Source organism: Diabrotica virgifera, chromosome 3 (assembly GCF_917563875.1).
Source record: "Diabrotica virgifera virgifera chromosome 3, PGI_DIABVI_V3a".
NCBI lineage: Eukaryota > Metazoa > Arthropoda > Insecta > Coleoptera > Chrysomelidae > Diabrotica > Diabrotica virgifera.
This window is the reverse complement of record NC_065445.1, coordinates 105,714,192-105,732,870: the sequence shown is the minus strand read 5'-3', so window position 1 is coordinate 105,732,870 and position 18,679 is coordinate 105,714,192. Positions and strand designations below refer to the sequence as shown.

Sequence of the window (18,679 nt, the reverse complement as noted above, 5' to 3'; positions counted from 1 at the left end):
ATCATGAAATAGGAAAAAGAAGAAAACACAATATCTACGAATCTCTTATTAAAAGCAGTCTATTGTATGGAGCAGAAACTTGGCGGATAACCGAAAACAACAGAAGAAAACTGGAGGCAGTAGAAATGGACGCTTTTAGAAGATCAGTAGGAGTGTCACGCAGAGAGAGAATACGTAATGATGAGATAAGACAGCGAATGGGGGTTGACGGCTCTCTAACAACAGACAGAAAGAAAACAGCTGATATGGTACGGACACGTCCAGAGGATGGATAACTCAAGACTCCCTAAAATAATTATGCAATGGGTACCACCAAACCGCAGAAAGAGAGGAAGACCCAAGAAATCTTGGAGAGAGGGAGTAACGAAGGCGATGAGCGCAAGAGATCTTAGAGAGGGCCAATGGGATGATAGAGTGTCATGGAAATTAGGTATCGGACAACGTCGCAAGACGTTTTAAAACCGATTGATATATATATATTATTAATAGGTTCTAGAAGTATGACCGGCTTAGAATGTTTAGTATTTAAAAAAAATGGAGTTAAAAGTGAATAACGAATTTTTGTAGTTTGGAAAAAATGGCCTTTTCTTCAGAATAGCAAGATTAGCGTCAGCGATACGAAAAAATGTTTAAATATGAAATTGTAGGTTATTTAGCTACAAAAAGTGTGGTTTGCCAAAATTTTTTCTACGGCAAAAATTGATTGAGCTATTGATAATTAAATCTTGTAATAACATGCAAAAACCACCTTTACCAACCCTTTCAAAGTCACCTCTTCTTACGACTGAGGACTTTAAAAATATTTATTATTAATAAGCTTATAGATTTTGTAAAAACCTACAAAATTGTTTTACCAAACTTTCTAAGATAAAAAATAAAAAAGTTACGGTTAAAAAATCAATATATTTTTTTGAAAAAAGAGGAGAAATCGAATTGGAACCATAATACAATAGAAATAGAAATAGAAATATTTATTAATCCTTTCAAGACATTTTTACAAATGTATAGGGCAGGTCATATATAGATGATTTTACATTGTAGAACAGTAATATAACTGTTACAAGCTAACATTGTTCAGCTACAAAATTTTATATAGGTACCTAACACCTAACAAATGATAACATTTGGCTAATAATAAATTTTTGATTTTATTTTTGTAACTGTTAAAACTAGCAATCTCCTGCATTTCATCGGGAAGTTTATTGTACAATTTCATTCCCATAAATTTAAAACTATTTTCTAATCTTGATGTTTTAAACTGGGGTATTCGGAGCTTATTAGAATTTCTTGTATGGTAATCATGTCGATGAGCATTAGTTTCAAATTGATTGAAATTTTCTTTGACAAACAGAAGAGTGTGGTAAATGTACAGACTATAGAATGACATGATTTTGTATTTTATAAACGTTGGTTTACAAGTTTCCCAAAATTTTAGCCCGAATATTTTTCGAATCATTTTTTTCTGAGTTATAAAAATTTTACAGCTGTCAATAAAATTTCCCCATAGTAGTATGTTATAACTCATATGACTGTAAACAAGGCCGTAATAGATATTGATCAGTGCTGATATCGGCATAGTATCTTTTATTCTAGAAATAGCATAAAACAATTTATTTAATTTTGTATTTATTGCATTGACTTGTTCAGTCCATTTTAAACGGCAATCTATATTTAAACCTAAAAATTTTGTTGTTGTAACTGACGAAATAACTATATCGTCAAATTTAAATGATAATGAGTACCTATACATTGCTAAGAACATTTTGGGAATGAAAATATAAAAATTGAGTTTTATCAACGTTTACTATTAATCTATTTGCTTTGGACCAATCTACAAATGACCTAAAAACACCGTTAGATAATAATATATAATAATGTAAGTTAGCGGAAGAAGACAAACCTCCTAGTTATGAAATGTAATATGAATATTGATTCCGAAAACGTTCTGTTTCTGATATAACCCTTTTAGGGATTTTAAATATAGCTTTTACAAGATAGGCTTTTTCTTTTTTAATATATTTTTTCAATTTTTTATCCTGAATTATCACTTTAAAGTAGTAAAACTACTATTACGATTATATTTGTTTTAAGACACAATCTTCAAAATATATTTCTTCACGGAATATGAAATGCGTTAAAAATGTTTATATTGATGCTGGTTCGTTAAATTGATAAACGTAATTTCAATTGCAACTGTAATAAAAGTTGGTTTCTAACAAAAATAAACACAATAATTCAATTTTTGCGTTAAGAATAGTTATACAGTTAAGAACTATCGATGTTATGAAGAAGCTATCATAAGAATAAATAGTTTAAAAACTAATAAAATAAAAATCAAAAGAGGTGTTAGACACGGCTGTGTCTTGTCGCCAACACTGTTTAATGCATACTCAGAGGAAATATTCAAAAAAGCATTAGAAGATGAAGTAGCAGGCATAAAAATAAATGGCCTACCCATATGTGAGATTAGATATGCTGATGATACAATACTAATAGCAGAAAATATTACAGATCTACAATTAATTTTAGATAAGGTTGTTGTAACGAGTTAAGTATTTGGTCTGTCACTAAACATAAATAAAACAAAATTCATGGTTATACCAAAAAAAATATTAGAAACATAAATCTAGGGACACGTAAATAATAAGACGATAGAACGAGTTTAGAATTATAACTATTTAGGGACAAACATTAATGAAACAAACGATTATACCAAAGAAATCAGAGTTAGAATAAAAAAGGCTAGAAGTGCATTCAATAATATGAAACAAATGTGGACAGCATTTGAAATGTGGACATATCGAAGAATGTTGCGAATCTCCTGGACAGACAGAATAACCAATGAAGAATAGAAGAACGAATAGAGAACAGAAGGGAGATACTGGATTCCATAAAAATAATAAAACTACAATATTTGGGTTATATTTATATAACACGTGGTGACAGATATGAACCAAAATTAATAATGCAGGGAAGGGTTCAAGGAAGGCGCAGCATAGGTAGAAGGAAAATGTCCTGGCTGAGAAACCTCAGAATGGTTTGGATGCAGCTCAACTGAACTCTTTCGGGCTGTAGTGTCAAAAGTTAGAATAGCAATGATGATTGCCAACCTTCGTCTCGGAGATGGCACGTAAAGAAGAAGTAGATGTTACGAACTGTCGCGTTACGAGATGTCTTGTGACGCAGTTATCCATATAGACATATTTTCTTACCTTCCATTCCTTGGATCACATGCAGCCATCATATTTTTGGCATCAAACATCTGTTGTGTAAGCTCTGCAACAGTTAAAGCTCTATACTTAATACTTTGCTTTGGTGTAAGAGGCACAAATCCAGGTACGAAGAAGTGAAGACGGGGGAAAGGTACCATATTAACGGCCAATTTACGAAGATCCGCATTTAATTGACCGGGGAACCTTAGACAGGTTGTCACACCTACGAATAGAAGAATATTATTAAAATCAGATAATTCATAAACCTGTTATTATTACACGTGACTTTAATGTTCATTTTAATGAAATAGACATCAGAGCTTTAAAACTGGTAATTTTTTTAGATCTTACAATATTACAAAAAAAGTTTAATTTAATACTTGAGGTAGATGTCTTGATACTGTTATCACAAATAATATTGATGGTACCACAAAAAATGTGGATCTCACTCACACATCTGACCACGGGGTATTTCCTTTCAGACACAGCTTACTCAATCACAAATTGTGTAATCAGAGTTTGTTATAGACCTATCACAGATGTAGGACTCTTCAATTTGAACCAGATTTTGCTAAACAGCAACTTTAATTTTGTATACAGGGTGTTTGGTAATGAATGGGCCATAGCTTAACCTCAGATTTCTGAGCTTAAAATATGTCGGTTTAAGCTAATTTACATTACATTATTAGGTACGAAAGTTGATAATAACCGTAATACAGGGCGTCAAAGTATACTTTTATTTTATTTATTTTTGAATATTTCCTGACAGGCATGGGAACACGAAATTTGGTATGTGGGGGTTTTTTGGGACGAGAAACCTAAATTCCTCACCAAAAATTATACATTACTCAGAGGGCACCACATTCGTCTTTCAGCGCTCATTTAATACGTTCAATTTTTTTATCCCCCACTCGACATAATTTTGAGATCAAAACTTTTATTCTATTATTATTTTTACTTAAAAAAGGTATACTGTTCACTGTGTTCACTTCAACTAAGTGTGATTCTTAGTGTGATTCTCAAAGACAATCTCTGATGTATAGTGTCCCTCAAGGCTCGGTTTTAGGTCCGATATTATTTCTTATCTACACTCACCGGCACAAAATTCCGCCACCCAAAATTTTTGATTAAGTTTGACAATCTATAACTTTCTTATTTGTACTCCAGTTTTTTTAAGATTCTTACATCAGTTTGTAGGTACATGTATTGATGTTGTTTGTTATTATTTCGGTAACCAAAAATTTTTGCTTAGATGGCATTATACGGGGATGAATGGAAGCGTTGTATTTTCTCCTAACTTTAAAAAATTCTGTGGAAAAATTGGAGAACTGATTTTGTTTCATACTCCTTTTGTATTATCCTAAAGGTATCACTAAGGTTTTTTGTTTTTGAATTATCATAATATCTCTTTTCTTGTAAGAGCTGTAAATAAAAACACTGCATTGAAGGTTTTTTTAATTAAAAATATCAAACGCACTAAAATTAACAAAACAAAACAAAATTAACAACAAAACAAAACGATTCAATAGCTGGTTTGTCCATCTCTTGCAGCAACGACTGCTCGCAACCTGTTTGGCATCGAATAAAGATCTGTTATCCTTGTCTGGGGAATAGCCCGATATTCCTCTACCAAGGCCATAACTATACCAAATTTTTTGGAGGCCTAGGATGACGGCGAATAGCTTTTTTTAATTCATCCCATAAATTATCAATAGCATTGAGATTTGCGCTGAATGCGGGCCATTCTAATCTTATCAATACAACCTCTATTTTATCAGTCCATCAGTGTTTTTATTTACAAAAAATGGTACAGCTCTTACAAGAAAAGAGATATTCGGATAATTCAAAAAACAAAATTTTAGTGATGCCTCCGGGATAATATGAGAGGACTATGAAACAAAATCAGCTCTTCCATTTTTCCACAGAATCTTTTAAAGTTAGGAGAAAATACAATGCTTCCATTCACCCCTGTATAATGCCGTGCAAGCAAAATTTTTGTGTTACCGGAATAAAATAAAACGATATCAATACATGTACTTACAAACTGGTGCAAGGATCTTAAAAATCGGAGCACAAATAATAAAGTTATAAATTACCAAACTTAATCAAAAATTTTGGGTGGCGGAATTTTGTTCCGGTGAGTGTATATTAATGATCTGGTGTACTCTCAAAATGAGGCAGTTTACATTGTTTTATTTGCTGATGACTAGGGAGCGGATTTATATGCGATCAATTTTGATGAAATATGCGCATATAAATGCGGCAAAAAATTACGAAATATGCGCAAGATATGCATAAAAATTCAAAAAATGCGCATTTCGAGAAACCACAAATTTTCTATTCTATTCTATTCTAAGGGGTTCTTTTATAGGGGGAGCGGCAATCTTATTTATTATCTTTCAAATAAAATCATTTTTTTTATAATATATGCAATTTATTCACAGTTTTTACAAAAACTGCTACCAATAGTTACCTATTTAAAATAAAACAACAATATCACTATAAATATATTATTATTTTCGATTATAATTCACTACAATGTGTTTTTCCAAATTCTTTACGAGGAAACATATTCTTTGATTAGATAAAATATTTTTATAACTTGAAAAACTCCTTTCAACATCAGTAGAAGTAATTGGGGCGTATTTAAAATAACTTGTTAATTTCCGTTAGAAAATCGTAAAACTATGGTTAAAGGTGTAAATTCTCTTAACAATAGAGGATTTAAAAGAATCACCAGAATTATAGGTATCATACCGACTAAATATAATAAAAGTAAATAAAATTCGGATTTCCGGGTAAACCATCCTTCATCACTTTAACATCCTACAATCATTTTATAACGGGTTACTATAAGCACTATAAGTACTTTTTGTAAAGATCGGGTATTTTCTAAGAAAAAATGAAAGGCAGTGAATGAGCCGTCCTCTTCAGGTAGTTGTCGAATTAATAGATACGACAGCCTGTGCGGGGAAATATTTTGTGTCAAATTAAAAAATTTAAAATTTTTTTTGGACTTAAATGTTGTTTAATAGGCACAAAATATGCATGTTTCTTTAAAAATATGCAAAATTTAGTAAAATTCTCAAATATGCGAAATATGCATGCAATATGCATTTAGCATAAAATCCGCTCCATACTGATGACACTACTTATGTAAGCTATCGCCCTTCTGAATTTGACACCCTTGATTAGCAAACATCTGAAAAAAACTTATTTAATTGGCTTTTAACCAACCGTCTCTCTTTGAACAATTCTAAATCACAAAGTGTTAATTTTACTTTAAAAAATAACACTGATATTGGAAACATTGCTCTACCACAATGTGCAATGTGTAACTGAGACGAAGTTTCTGGGGGAAAATTTGGATGCACGATTAACCTGGGAACAACATATAGTTATAGTTAATCTATCGAAAAAGCTTTCCCGACAACTTTTGCCTTTTCAGGAACTTTGTACAAGTGCAAAGAGTAAGCAAACTGAAAACCAATATAAAAATCCAGGTCAAAATGAAATAAGTGCAGAAATTCTGAAGAAAGGGGGAAGAAAACTACAAGAAAAGGTATATGAACTGATAAACCTTATATGGAAATAAGAAAAGATGCCCGAAGAGTGAGCCAGAGGCTGGATAATACCATTACACAAAAAAGGGGATGCAACGACGGAGCAAAATTATGGGTGTATTGCTCTGCTGAACGTGTGCTATAAGATATTTGCTAGGATTGTGGGAGAAAGATTAGAGGTATACGCAGATAAACTAATAGGAGAATACCCAGCAGGCTTTAAAAATAACAGATCGACGACAGAACAAATATTTAACATAAAAGAAATCCAAACATTTTGCTACGAACATAAAATGGTTTTGTATGCGCTATTCATAGATTTTAAACAGGCTTATGGTAAAATTGATAGAAAAAAAATGTACGAAACACTCAGACAACTGAACATACCAGAAAACCCAATCAAACTGATAAGAATGACCAGGGCCGCCGCTACCATGTGTGCAAAGTGTGCATCGCACACGGGCGGCCAAAAGCAGGCCACTGATGATAATACTTCTTTTTAAACGAAAACAAATTCAAATAATTAAATAGTAATGATACAAATAATTCTAATTCTAAACTCCAATAATCCAAACAATAATTCTTATTACCTGATAATATTAAAATGCGTTTCATTTATCATTTATAGTTTTTTTCTGTTCTGCGCATAGTTTAAATCTGGTGGTGAATGATGCAGTAATAAAAATAAGTTTTGAGTCAGTGGAATTTTTTAGTACTTTACAGGAACTATATGTATTTTTTCTTTTTCGAATATTCGATGGAACATTTTATTAAAGCACCTTCCAAAGTTGACATTGAAGCATTGTCGGACACGTGATGGGAGTGTAGGATAGATGCAACCGCACCATTAAAAACTCAGCTATGTGAAATATATTATCATGCTTTAGAAAAATTGCAAAATAATAACGAACTGGATATGAATATAAGACCTTTAGCAAAATCCCTTAAAAATAAAATTTGGAAATTCAAATTCATTTGTTCTGTTGTGGTGTGGCAAGATATTTTGAGTAAGTAAAAACGTGGTTATCAAAATCCGTCAAAGTCCAAAATTTGACATAAAATCTTCACTTGATGTATTTTTGTTATACGCTCTGAGCTTCGCTGGTGTCGCTCCTGGTGGATTACTAATTCAACTTTCACTGGTAATTTTTAAATTTATTATTTAATTGTTATCGCTTAATATTTACAACGCGAAATAGTAATTAAATTGTAATCGATTTTTTAAAGATTTTGCTAATCATTTTGACGTTCTATTGATAAAATATGAATTTCTTACTTCGGATACTTTCACAATTATCGTGTAGATGGCGCAGATTAATTTATAAGTACATATTAAGGAACATTAAAAAAACTTTAATTCAGCATTTAAAACGTAAATATATTTAAGGTAAATATATATACCACAGCTTTGACCAACTAATATTTATTATAATTAATGTTTTTAATTTTAATTCTAAATTAATCACTTTGACATTTATGTCAAATTTCCGGTAAACGTTTACAGACTTGCCACTACTGGCGCTCGCGAATTGTTAAATATCCCCTCTACGTACGAGCTCACAGCGTATAATATATTTACGGTTTATTTTAATTAAATGGACGTATAAATTAGGATATTTGGGTACCTATAATGGACCTTGGATCATGGATATTACTCTAAGGGCCGGTTGTTCGAACGCTAATCAAAAATTGAATCAACTGTTCATTATCAAATATTTAATTACTGTCAATGTCAACTTGACATTGACAGTTCAAAACATAATTCATTACAATTATGAGATTAATTGATTAGTTAATCAATTATGTTAATAATTGTTATGTTAATTAATAATTAATTAATCAATTATGTTATTAATCAATAAATTATGTTAATTATCATAATGATAATAATTAACATAATTGATTACAATCAACTGATTGGCGTACGAACAACGGATTTTGTTATTTGATGGTTGTTAAGGGGATTTGATTATAATCAACTTCTTGATTAGCGTTCGAACAACCGGCCCTGAATGTTCAAATATTTACCTATTTACAAATGATTATTGTTATGCATCTTCTGCACATTTCTTTAAATAGTTACTAGTATGTATATATTTCTAAAATGTTAGAAGGGGGCGGCAAATATTAAGTTGCAAATAAACAATGAAATAGTGTGGAAGTCACAAATCGGAAGAGTTTGTAGTCAAAAAAGGACTTAGACAAGGTGACCGTCGATCAACAGTGTTATTTTTAATCTCTTTTGTAAACCAGATTAATAAACCTAGTGTATTATGTAAAATTTTAAAGCCCTAGGCCTGTAGAGCATATTAAATAAATAAATCATAGTAATTTCCATTCTCATCTAACATAATGCTATTCTCTCCTGGGTCACTCTTGCCATATTGATAAAGTGTTTGGACAACAAAGAAAGTGTGTTCGTATTATCTCTGGGCTCGTTTATAGAGTAGACTGTAGAAACTCTTTTTAGAGAAAGCTTTTAAAATTTTAACTTTAGGTACCCTGTGTATATATTATGTAGTGTGTGTTGCACATTAAACAAAATCTTAGCCAATACAATGCGCATATAGATTTTCACAATTATCCAACTAGATACAACAATAATCTTATAGCAGAATTTAGACGACTTGAGAGATTCAGAAATGGTTCAAGATAGTAATTTAGCCATTAAATTTTACAACATAGTGTCAGCTAATAAAAGCTCTTAACTTTCATCACATTAAGGCAAAAATTAAGAGTTACTTTATATTGAATGTCTTTTTTCATTTGAGGAGTATTTTACTTTCGATTTTAATTTGTTGTGATTGTTAACTGTATTAGTTAAAACACTGTTTTTTATGTTTTATATTTATGTGTATATATTGACTATACCTATTGACTTTTTTTATATTAGACTTGTAAAAAATACTTTTGTATTAATTATTACCAATAAACTAATATCTTTCTATTACATCAATCAAGTTAGTAAAAAATAAGCCGTTTTTCGACATAATTGAAAAGACGAGGTTTGACAGTTGAAATGTGTAGTATGAGATATTACAAAAAGGCTACCATCTTGGGATTCATCAATTTTTTAGTGGAACAATTTTTAAATAAACAATCAAAACGTCAAACTTAGTTTTGTGCTCATAACTTAAAAACTTTTTTATATAGAGAGTTGACGTCCACAGGTAACTTTTTTAGAACAAAAAGATACATCGAATGAGATACGCTAAATGAAAATCGGTTAATAAACAAAAAAGTTATTGCAAGACGGACGACAAAATCACTGTTTTTGAATATTGTTAATAACAATTTTATTGTTTATTAAAATATGTTTAAATATACCTAAACTTGAGGGCATTATGGTGTTTGAATGGTGTTCAAAAAATGGTCCAGATCTGTTAAATAGTTTTCGCAAAATTAAATTTGTTTATAAATCTTTTGAAAACGAGCTAAGTTCTGAGGCTGGTCCAGTTAATATGGCTGAATGTATCTCAATAATCCGGGACTCATTTCCTTTGTTAAGACGTATACTAATAGCCTATGAAAGAAAAAGTAAAAAAAAGTTACATTTACGTACACAAAATTATTTGTTAATAAATAGCAGTTGTTAAGCTTATAAACAATTACAATAATTTCATAGAAATTAGATCAAATTAAATGGCAATATAAAATACGGAAAGCTGGTTAAAATACACAACTTCTAAAAAAAATTTTAGGTCCTACGACCCTTGGGATCTGAGATAGCCCCTTTTTTTGAAAAAATCACTGTTACGTTAATTAACAACACTAAGATCTGAAATTAACCAATCTTTTATAAGAAAAGTCAAAGTTTTTAACAAAGTTTTTAGCAAGAAAAAATGTTAAAAATTGTTTAAACAGTAGTGTTATAAACAAAGAGTATTTTGCGTTGCGACTAAAGTAAAAAAAAATGGGCGTAGACGAATGAGAATAAATTCGCGGACTACCATTCGCTAGAGCTAGACCGTTGCAGCCCATTTTTAACATTGACAGTATACCGGATTTGAAGCTTAATATTATATTTATATATTTTGGTAGAAACTTGAATTTTATGAATATTATTATGTTGCACATTTATTTAGTAAAATTATATTTTAAATAAATAAATTTAAAAAATAACAATAAAAGGGCCACTTCAAAAAAGGTTTATACATCCCATTAGCTGCTTTGTTTTGAATAATTTTGCAATGACTATTTCACTAGACTGTTTTTAACTGATAAAACGGCATAGCAACGCTTCGTTTCCTACTGACAAAACTCCTTAACGACGTGAAATCTCAGCGACAAAATTATGACAGATAATAAATAAAGATAAATAAATAAATAAATAAATAAAGATTATATTTCGTTGATATGGTGCATTAATTGTCTCGTGAAATAGTCTTGTCGAATATCATTCGAGAGAAAATTATTTCCGGCAAAATTTTCTCCTGGTTTCATTCAAGTTCGTTGCCGTTTGGTAATTTTCGCTTATGAAATTTTGACAAAATCACTCGACTGACGTCTCGTGATTTAAGTCAAAATTTAATTCGCGAAAATTGCCAGGCAACAAACTTTCATACCAGTCGAAAATATTGCCGGCAAAATTTTCTCTCTTGTGATATTATATACAAAAATAAGATAAACGTTATTATTTTAATGTGGTACCATAGATAAAAAAAATAGTAAACTTGGTACAGTAGAACCCGATTGGTAGGTATAGGCCATTTTTTCTTCTCTATTTTGAATGCGTGTGTAGTCCTGTATCGTCGACCCCGTTAGGTAAATTATTCCAATTCGTATTTTTTGCACAAACTTACTAAAAAAAAGTTCCTTATAACAAATCCAGAGGGTACCAAGAGCTACCGCGGCCGGAAAATTGTTTAAACAATTTTTTCACTAGTTTTATGTTTACTTATAAAAGTTGGGTGACAAACTGTTTAGTTTATAATTTTAATCAACGCAGCATTAAAACATAGGCAGGTCCTGAAGAAGTTTTCTGGAAAATTTCTAGTCAAAATATGCAACAGAAAAAAGTTACGCGACCTTATAGACGAGTGGTACTCCCCCAAAAAAACGCTGATTTCTTGAGATATCAACCACGGTGTGGTGAATGGCTAATTTTGGTTTAATTTATGTTTTTGATGGTGCTGAAAACGAAAATGAGTTTTATTTTGAATTTTAGATGGGGAAACATTGTCAAAATCGCAATTTTACCGTAAAAATAAAAAAAAATGAAATCACGTTTTTCTTAAAATTAAAAGTTACACCACTTTTTTGCAATAAAACATTTTGTTCTCTATACTCTATACTCTAGATTTTAACATAAAATTAATTAAACAGCTAAATTTCAAATTTTATCACTCAACTTTTGCGATTAAAATATGCAATTCAAGAATCTGCACCTTTTACTTCTAACAATTTATAACTTTCTTTATAGCAAGACAGAAATATTGAAGTACCTAGATCCCATTGTCTTCAGAAAGGTGAGAAATGTATTCTATAAAAATTTCAGAAAAAAATATTACAATGGAACAGAGTTGTAGCAAGTTAAACACAAAAAACGTGATTTTTTTTTTATTTTTAGGGTAAAGTTGCAATTTTGATAATGTTCCCCCACGTAAAATTCAAAACAACCCTAATTTTCGTTTTCAGCACCATCAAAAATATAAAGTATGACCAAAATTAGTATCAGTATCTGGAGAAATAAGCTTTTTTTGGGGTGTGCCGCTCGTCTATAAAGTCACATAACATTTTGCCTATTGCATATTTTAAATTAAATTTTTTTGGAAAACTTCTTCATGAATTATATTTTATTTCTTTGTTAGTTAAAATTATAAACTAGAAAGTTTGTCACTCAACTTTTTTAAGTAAACATGAAACTAACGAAATCTGACGACAAAATGTTTAAAAATTAACAACTTCTCTTTTAATGCGTTTAATCATTTTGGACAAATCTCATTTTTATCTAAATGCTTCAAAGATAACACAGTAAAATTTTCAAAAGGAAATATTTACAGCGACCAAAATACAGTAAGTTAAAATTGAAAAATCATCAAAATTGATTTTTCGCATTTTTGCATAAAATTTGATTTTTGAACATGTTCCACTAATTCTAGAAAAAAATAAACTCCATATTCGGATTCAGCGACCTCGAAAACATTAGGAATGACGAAAATTTGTCATTCACCTTAAAGTTGATTTTTGTGGTCGGTATAACGTAATTTTAGGAGTTGCTGCCGGTCACCAACCGCGCCCACTATTCAGTCAGTCGACTACGCCCGCTATTTTTTACTTTAGTCGGAAAGCAAAATACTCTTTTTTTATAACGCTCCTATTCAAACAATTTTTAACATTTTTTCTTGCTAAAAACTTTGTTAAAAACTTTGACTTTTCTTATAAAAGACTGGTTAATTTCAGCTCTTAGTGTTGTTAATTAACGTAACAGTGATTTTTTCAAAAAAGGGGCCATCTCAGACCCCAAGGGTCGTTGGACCTAAACTTTTTTTTTAAAAGTTGTGTATTTTAACCAGCTTTCCGTATTTTTTATTGCCATTTAATTTGATCTAATTTCTACGAAATTATTGTAATTGTTTATAAACTTAAAAACTGCTATTTATTAACAAATAATTTTGTGTACGTATATGTAATTTTTTTTACTTATTTTTCATAGGCTGTTAGTATACATCTTAACCAAGGAAATGAGCACCGGATTATTGAGATACATTCAGCCATATTAACTGGACCAGCCTCAGAAATTAGCTCGTTTTCCAAAAAAATTTTATAAACAAATTCAATCTTGCGAAAACTATTTAACAGATCTGGACCATATTTTTCAAACCATTCAAACACCATAATGCCCTCAATTTTAGGTATATTAAAACATATTTTAATAAACGATAAAATTGTTATTAATAATATTCAAAAACAGTGATTTTGTCATCCGTTTTGCAATAACTTTTTTGTTTATTAACCGATTTTCATTTAGCGTATCTCATTCGATGTATCTTTTTTTTCTGAAAAAGTTACCTGTGGACGTCAAATTTCTAAATAAACAAATTTTTAAGTTATGAGCAAAAAACTAAGTTTGAGGTTTTGATTGTTTATTTAAAAAATATTCCACTAAAAAATTTATGAATCCCAAGATGGTAGTCTTTTTGTAATATCTCATACTACACATTTCAACTGTCAAACCTCGTCTTTTCCGTTATGTCTAGTAAAAACCTAACTTGATTGGCCTATATCTATAATTCTTGAGACTTACTAATAAAATCTTATAATATCTTTGTACTTTGTACTCACCTGACATAGTTAAAGAAACTAAGTAGTTTAAGTCTCCATAAGAGGGCGATGGCAGTTTCAAAGTATGCATACCAATGTCGTAAAGAGCTTCATTATCTATACAATAAGTTTCATCTGTGTTTTCTATTAGTTGATGAACAGATAGGGTAGCATTATATGGTTCTACAACGGTGTCAGAAACTTTGGGAGATGGAACAACCGAGAAGGTATTCATTATTCTATCGGGATATTCTTCGCGTATTTTTGCAATAAGAAGGGTACCCATACCGGAACCGGTACCACCTCCGAGAGAATGTGCAAGTTGGAAGCCTTGAAGACAATCGCAACTTTCGGATTCTTTCCTAATAACGTCCATAACAGCGTCTACCAATTCGGCACCTAAAGAAATATAGATTAATAAATAACACCCTTTTTAAATTGCTATTATTAATGTACCTACTAGGCTATTTAATAAGTTTTGCGGTTAGATAAGAGAGTTCGTTGCTACTAGCCTAATTTTATTTTGTTATGTTGGTACACTCTTCATAGGAACGTATGTGAAGTTACATTTCAATCTGTCAATTCATTCTTTGTTTACCACTACAAGCAATTTAGTATCGACGTGTCACAGTACTTTTTTACAATGGAAACAATCAAGTTTCAAATGCCTAATAGAAAACCTAATAGGATGTGCTCAATCCACAGAAGCATGGAGAACTGTCAGAAGCTTAAAAACGAATGCAACGAACAAAGTAATCACAGATTTAATCCCTATACCAGAATGGAGTAACTACGAAAAATTGCTTACCGAAAATAGACAAGAAATCGCAAGTACGAATCCAGAATCAAGTAACAAAGAAATAGATAGAAGCATCGATATGTAGTGTAAAGTCGACTTTAGTTTTGCAGATGATCAGGTCGTGATATCTCAGGATACTTTCGATCTAGAATTTATGATGAAAAGGTTGTATCATGAGTATCAAAAGTGAAGACTGAAGTGAGTCTAACGAAAACAGAGTATTTGGTAGTAAACAGCGAGGCTTGGTTTCAAGTCCTTGTCAATGATGACGTTAACATTAATCAAGTGGAAACATTTAAATACCTGGGAGCATTGTTTGACAAGACCGGATTGGGGGGAGCAGAGATAAAGCAGAGAATCCGGAAAGGCAGGCAAATTGTGGGAAGCTTGAATTCATTTTGATGGGATAAGAATATTTCTAATAAAAACAAGAAAAGAGTGGGCAGAACAATAGTGGAGTGAGTCGGTATTGTGTTATGGCTCGGAAGTATGGACTCTCAGCGCAGATATGAAAAGAAGACTACTAGCCGCAGAAATGGACTATACGGTGATGAGCGCGCTAATAATCGGCAAAAGATGGAAAACATATTAAGTTGTGAGATAAAAAGAAATGAAACTAGTGGAGGTGGGAGATTTAGCGATAAAACCCTATTAGCTTACATTTTATTTATTGTTTCCCACCTTTAGACGTATCAGAGGAGTATGTCAACTAAAACTATCACTGTCACAGTGGCAGTTGCCAAACTCGTCCGATACGTCTAAAGGTGGGAAACAATAAGTAGAATGTAAATTTGTAGGTTTTTATCGCTAAATCTCCCACCTTCACTAGTTTCATTTCTTTTTATCTCACAACTTAATGTGTTTTCCATCTTTTGCGATATTTTGCCGGTTATTAGCGCGCTCATCACTGTATAAGAAGTCAAGAATTTCAAGATAGGAAAGGAAAACTAACGAAGAAGTAAGAACAAGAATGAACGCTGAGGAAACGGTAGTAGATAGAATAAAAATAAGATCATTGAAGATAATTGTAATAATAATAATAATAATAACAATCAAGTATCGTGCAGTAATAGAATTTTTAGTTTTGGAAGGTTTAAAAGCAAAAGAAATATATGAACGAATGTTGAAAGTTTATCGTCTTCAAAGGACTCGTCGCCTTCAGTTAGAACAGTAGCCAAGGGGTTGCTGAATTTAAACATGGTCGTACAAGCCTTGAAGATGATCCGCGTCAAGGGCGTCCAAAAACAGCAACAACACCAGAAATCGTAGAAAAATATAGAATACTGTATTTGAAAATTGTCGAGTGACTGAAGGAGATTTTGTAAAAGCCCTAGACATCTCATTGGGCAGTGTAAGCAATATTTTCACTGAAGTATTTGGTTTTAGAAAGCCGTTTTCACAATGGGTGCCGCATTCGTTAACAACGGAACAAAATCGCATTCGAATGCGACTTTCTTAGCAACATTTAAAGCGTTTGCGAAAATCGTGTAAAGGATAAAATAGATCTTTTGCGTCCATTCATCACTATGGATGTGACTTTGGTTTATCGATATGATAATGAATCAAAACAAGAGGCTAAAGGGTAGTGCGAACCTGGTTCTTCAGTTTCGAAACGAGTTCTTGTCCAGAAATCGGCCAAGAAGATGTTAGCATCAGTTTTTTGGGATGCGAGAAGAATTTTGTTTCTGGATTACTTGCAAACTGGTAAAACAATAAATTCTGGATATTATTGTAACCTTTTAGATTAGCTGAAGGAAAAAATTCGTGAAAAAGATCCAGTTTGCAGAAGAAACAAATCCTTTCTCATCAGGACAATGCACCTTGTCATATTATAAGCATTTTAACAATGGCTAAAATCCATGAATTAAAGTTTGAACTATTGAAGCATCCACCGTATTCATCAGATTGGCCTCTAGCGACTTTCATCTGTTTCAATACCTAAAAAAATTCATCTGTGGAAAGCGTTTTTCAAGAGCTCATAACGGCTGTGCAAGTGTATTTGGCAGCCCTTCTAGATTCTTACTTCAGGGATGGAATTTATAAATTGGAAACTCGTTGGAACAAATGAATTTATGTTCAGGGAGACTATACTGAATAATAAAGTTTATTTCAAATCATAAAATTGTGGTTCTTATCGAACCGCAAAACTTATTGAACGGCCTAGTGTATAATAATATTTGATATTGTCTATCGTGTTCTTTGACCCCGCTACAATTTCACCTACCTTCAGTATAATGTCCTTTAGCCCAGTTATTCCCTGCACCTGATTGTCCAAATACAAAGTTGTCTGGTCTAAAAAGGGCTCCGTAGGGACCGGATCTGGCAGAATCCATAGTTCCAGGTTCCAAGTCAACAAGGATGGCTCTTGGAACATAATTGCCACCGCTTGCTTCAGTGTAGTAGACGTTAATTCTATCTAGCTGGAGTTGTGAATCACCAACATAACGACCCTGAGGATCGATTCCGTGTTCATCGGAGATGATCTCCCAGAACTGTTAAAAAAAGGTTACTGTTAGAATAACATGGTAAACTCATACATGCATTGAAATACACACTCCTAACTCCTAGATTCGAAAGATATTAATTTCAAATCAAAGCAGGGAAACCAAGTAGAAATCCACATACTTCTTCTTCTTCGTGCGACTAGGATTACTACGGTATATCTGCCTCTTATTTTATTCAGTTTCAGTTGTTGTTGACTGTACATTGTCTTTCGTCTTTCCACCTTTTCGGCGGCCTTCCAACGGGTCTTCTGCTATACGGCTTGTTGTTTTTACAGATTTTCGCTAATCTATCTGGTTCCATTCGGTTTACATGTTCGTTCCAGTTTTTCTTTCTTGTTTTTATCCACCTGTTAATATTTTGAATTTTGCATCGCTCTCGTATACTTCTGTTGCTTTGTCTGTCTCTTAGTGATATGCCCGCTATTGATCTTAATACATACTTTCTTCTTCTTCTTCTTTCTTCTTCTTATAATAGGCCTCTTGGCCTGTTCCTTACCGATTTTGAGCTTGTATTCGTAGCTGTCATGTTGACTGCCAGCTATCTCGCCACCTTTTAAAGGGCCTTCCTATTGGTCTCTTGCCTGTTGGCTTCGACTCCCTGGCTATTAGGGCTATTCTCTCGCTGTCCATTCTCGTTACATGCTGATTCCACTCTCGTCGTCTCTGTCTTCCCCACCGTACTATATCTTGTATGTTACAGAGATCTCTTATTCTGTCGTTCGGTATTCTGTCTCTTAGTGTTTTCCCAGTTATTGACCTCAGCGTTCTCATTTCTGATGTTCTCAGTATCCTCTTGGTTTCTGCTGTGTCACATCTTGTTTCTATCGCGTACGTCATGATCGGTCTTACGCATGATTTGTATATGCGTACTTTCCCTTCCAGCCTCATATCTTTGTTTCTCCAGATGACATCCCTCAGACATCCTGACATGTAATTGGCTTTATTTGCTTGCTTTCGGACGCTCTCTTTAACATCTCCATAACTACATATTTCGATTCCCAGATATTGGAATCTCGAGACTTGTTCAATTAGTTCGTTGTTAATTACTAATTTGCATCTTATGGGTTCCCTTGACACTACCAGGGATTTTGTCTTGGCTGTTGATATTTTAATGTTGTAGTTCTTCGCTATTGTATTGAAAGTTTGTGCCATTCGCTGTAGGTTATCATCGTTATCGGAGATTAAGATTGCGTCGTCAGCATAACAGAGGATTTTTATTTGTTTTTCCGCCATCTTATATCCTTTTCCAGTACCTTTAATGTTTTCTATGATTTTGTCCATGACTAAATTAAAAAGCAATGGGCTCAAGCTATCCCCTTGTCTGATTCCCGAGTTGAT

General features: G+C 32.2%; 1 protein-coding gene across 1 annotated transcript in view; it reads right to left on the bottom strand.

Moving 5' to 3' along the window:
• The window catches only part of LOC126882007 (tubulin beta chain-like), a 54,850-nt gene that overhangs the window by 8,375 nt on the left and 27,796 nt on the right, over positions 1 to 18,679 (bottom strand). The window contains exons 2-4 of the mRNA XM_050646778.1: positions 17,062 to 17,329; positions 14,060 to 14,437; positions 3,213 to 3,435 (exon numbers count right to left, since the gene is read on the bottom strand). Of these exons, the coding sequence (XP_050502735.1) occupies positions 3,213 to 3,435; positions 14,060 to 14,437; positions 17,062 to 17,329 (869 nt within the window). The remainder of the gene's footprint in view (positions 1 to 3,212; positions 3,436 to 14,059; positions 14,438 to 17,061; positions 17,330 to 18,679) is intronic.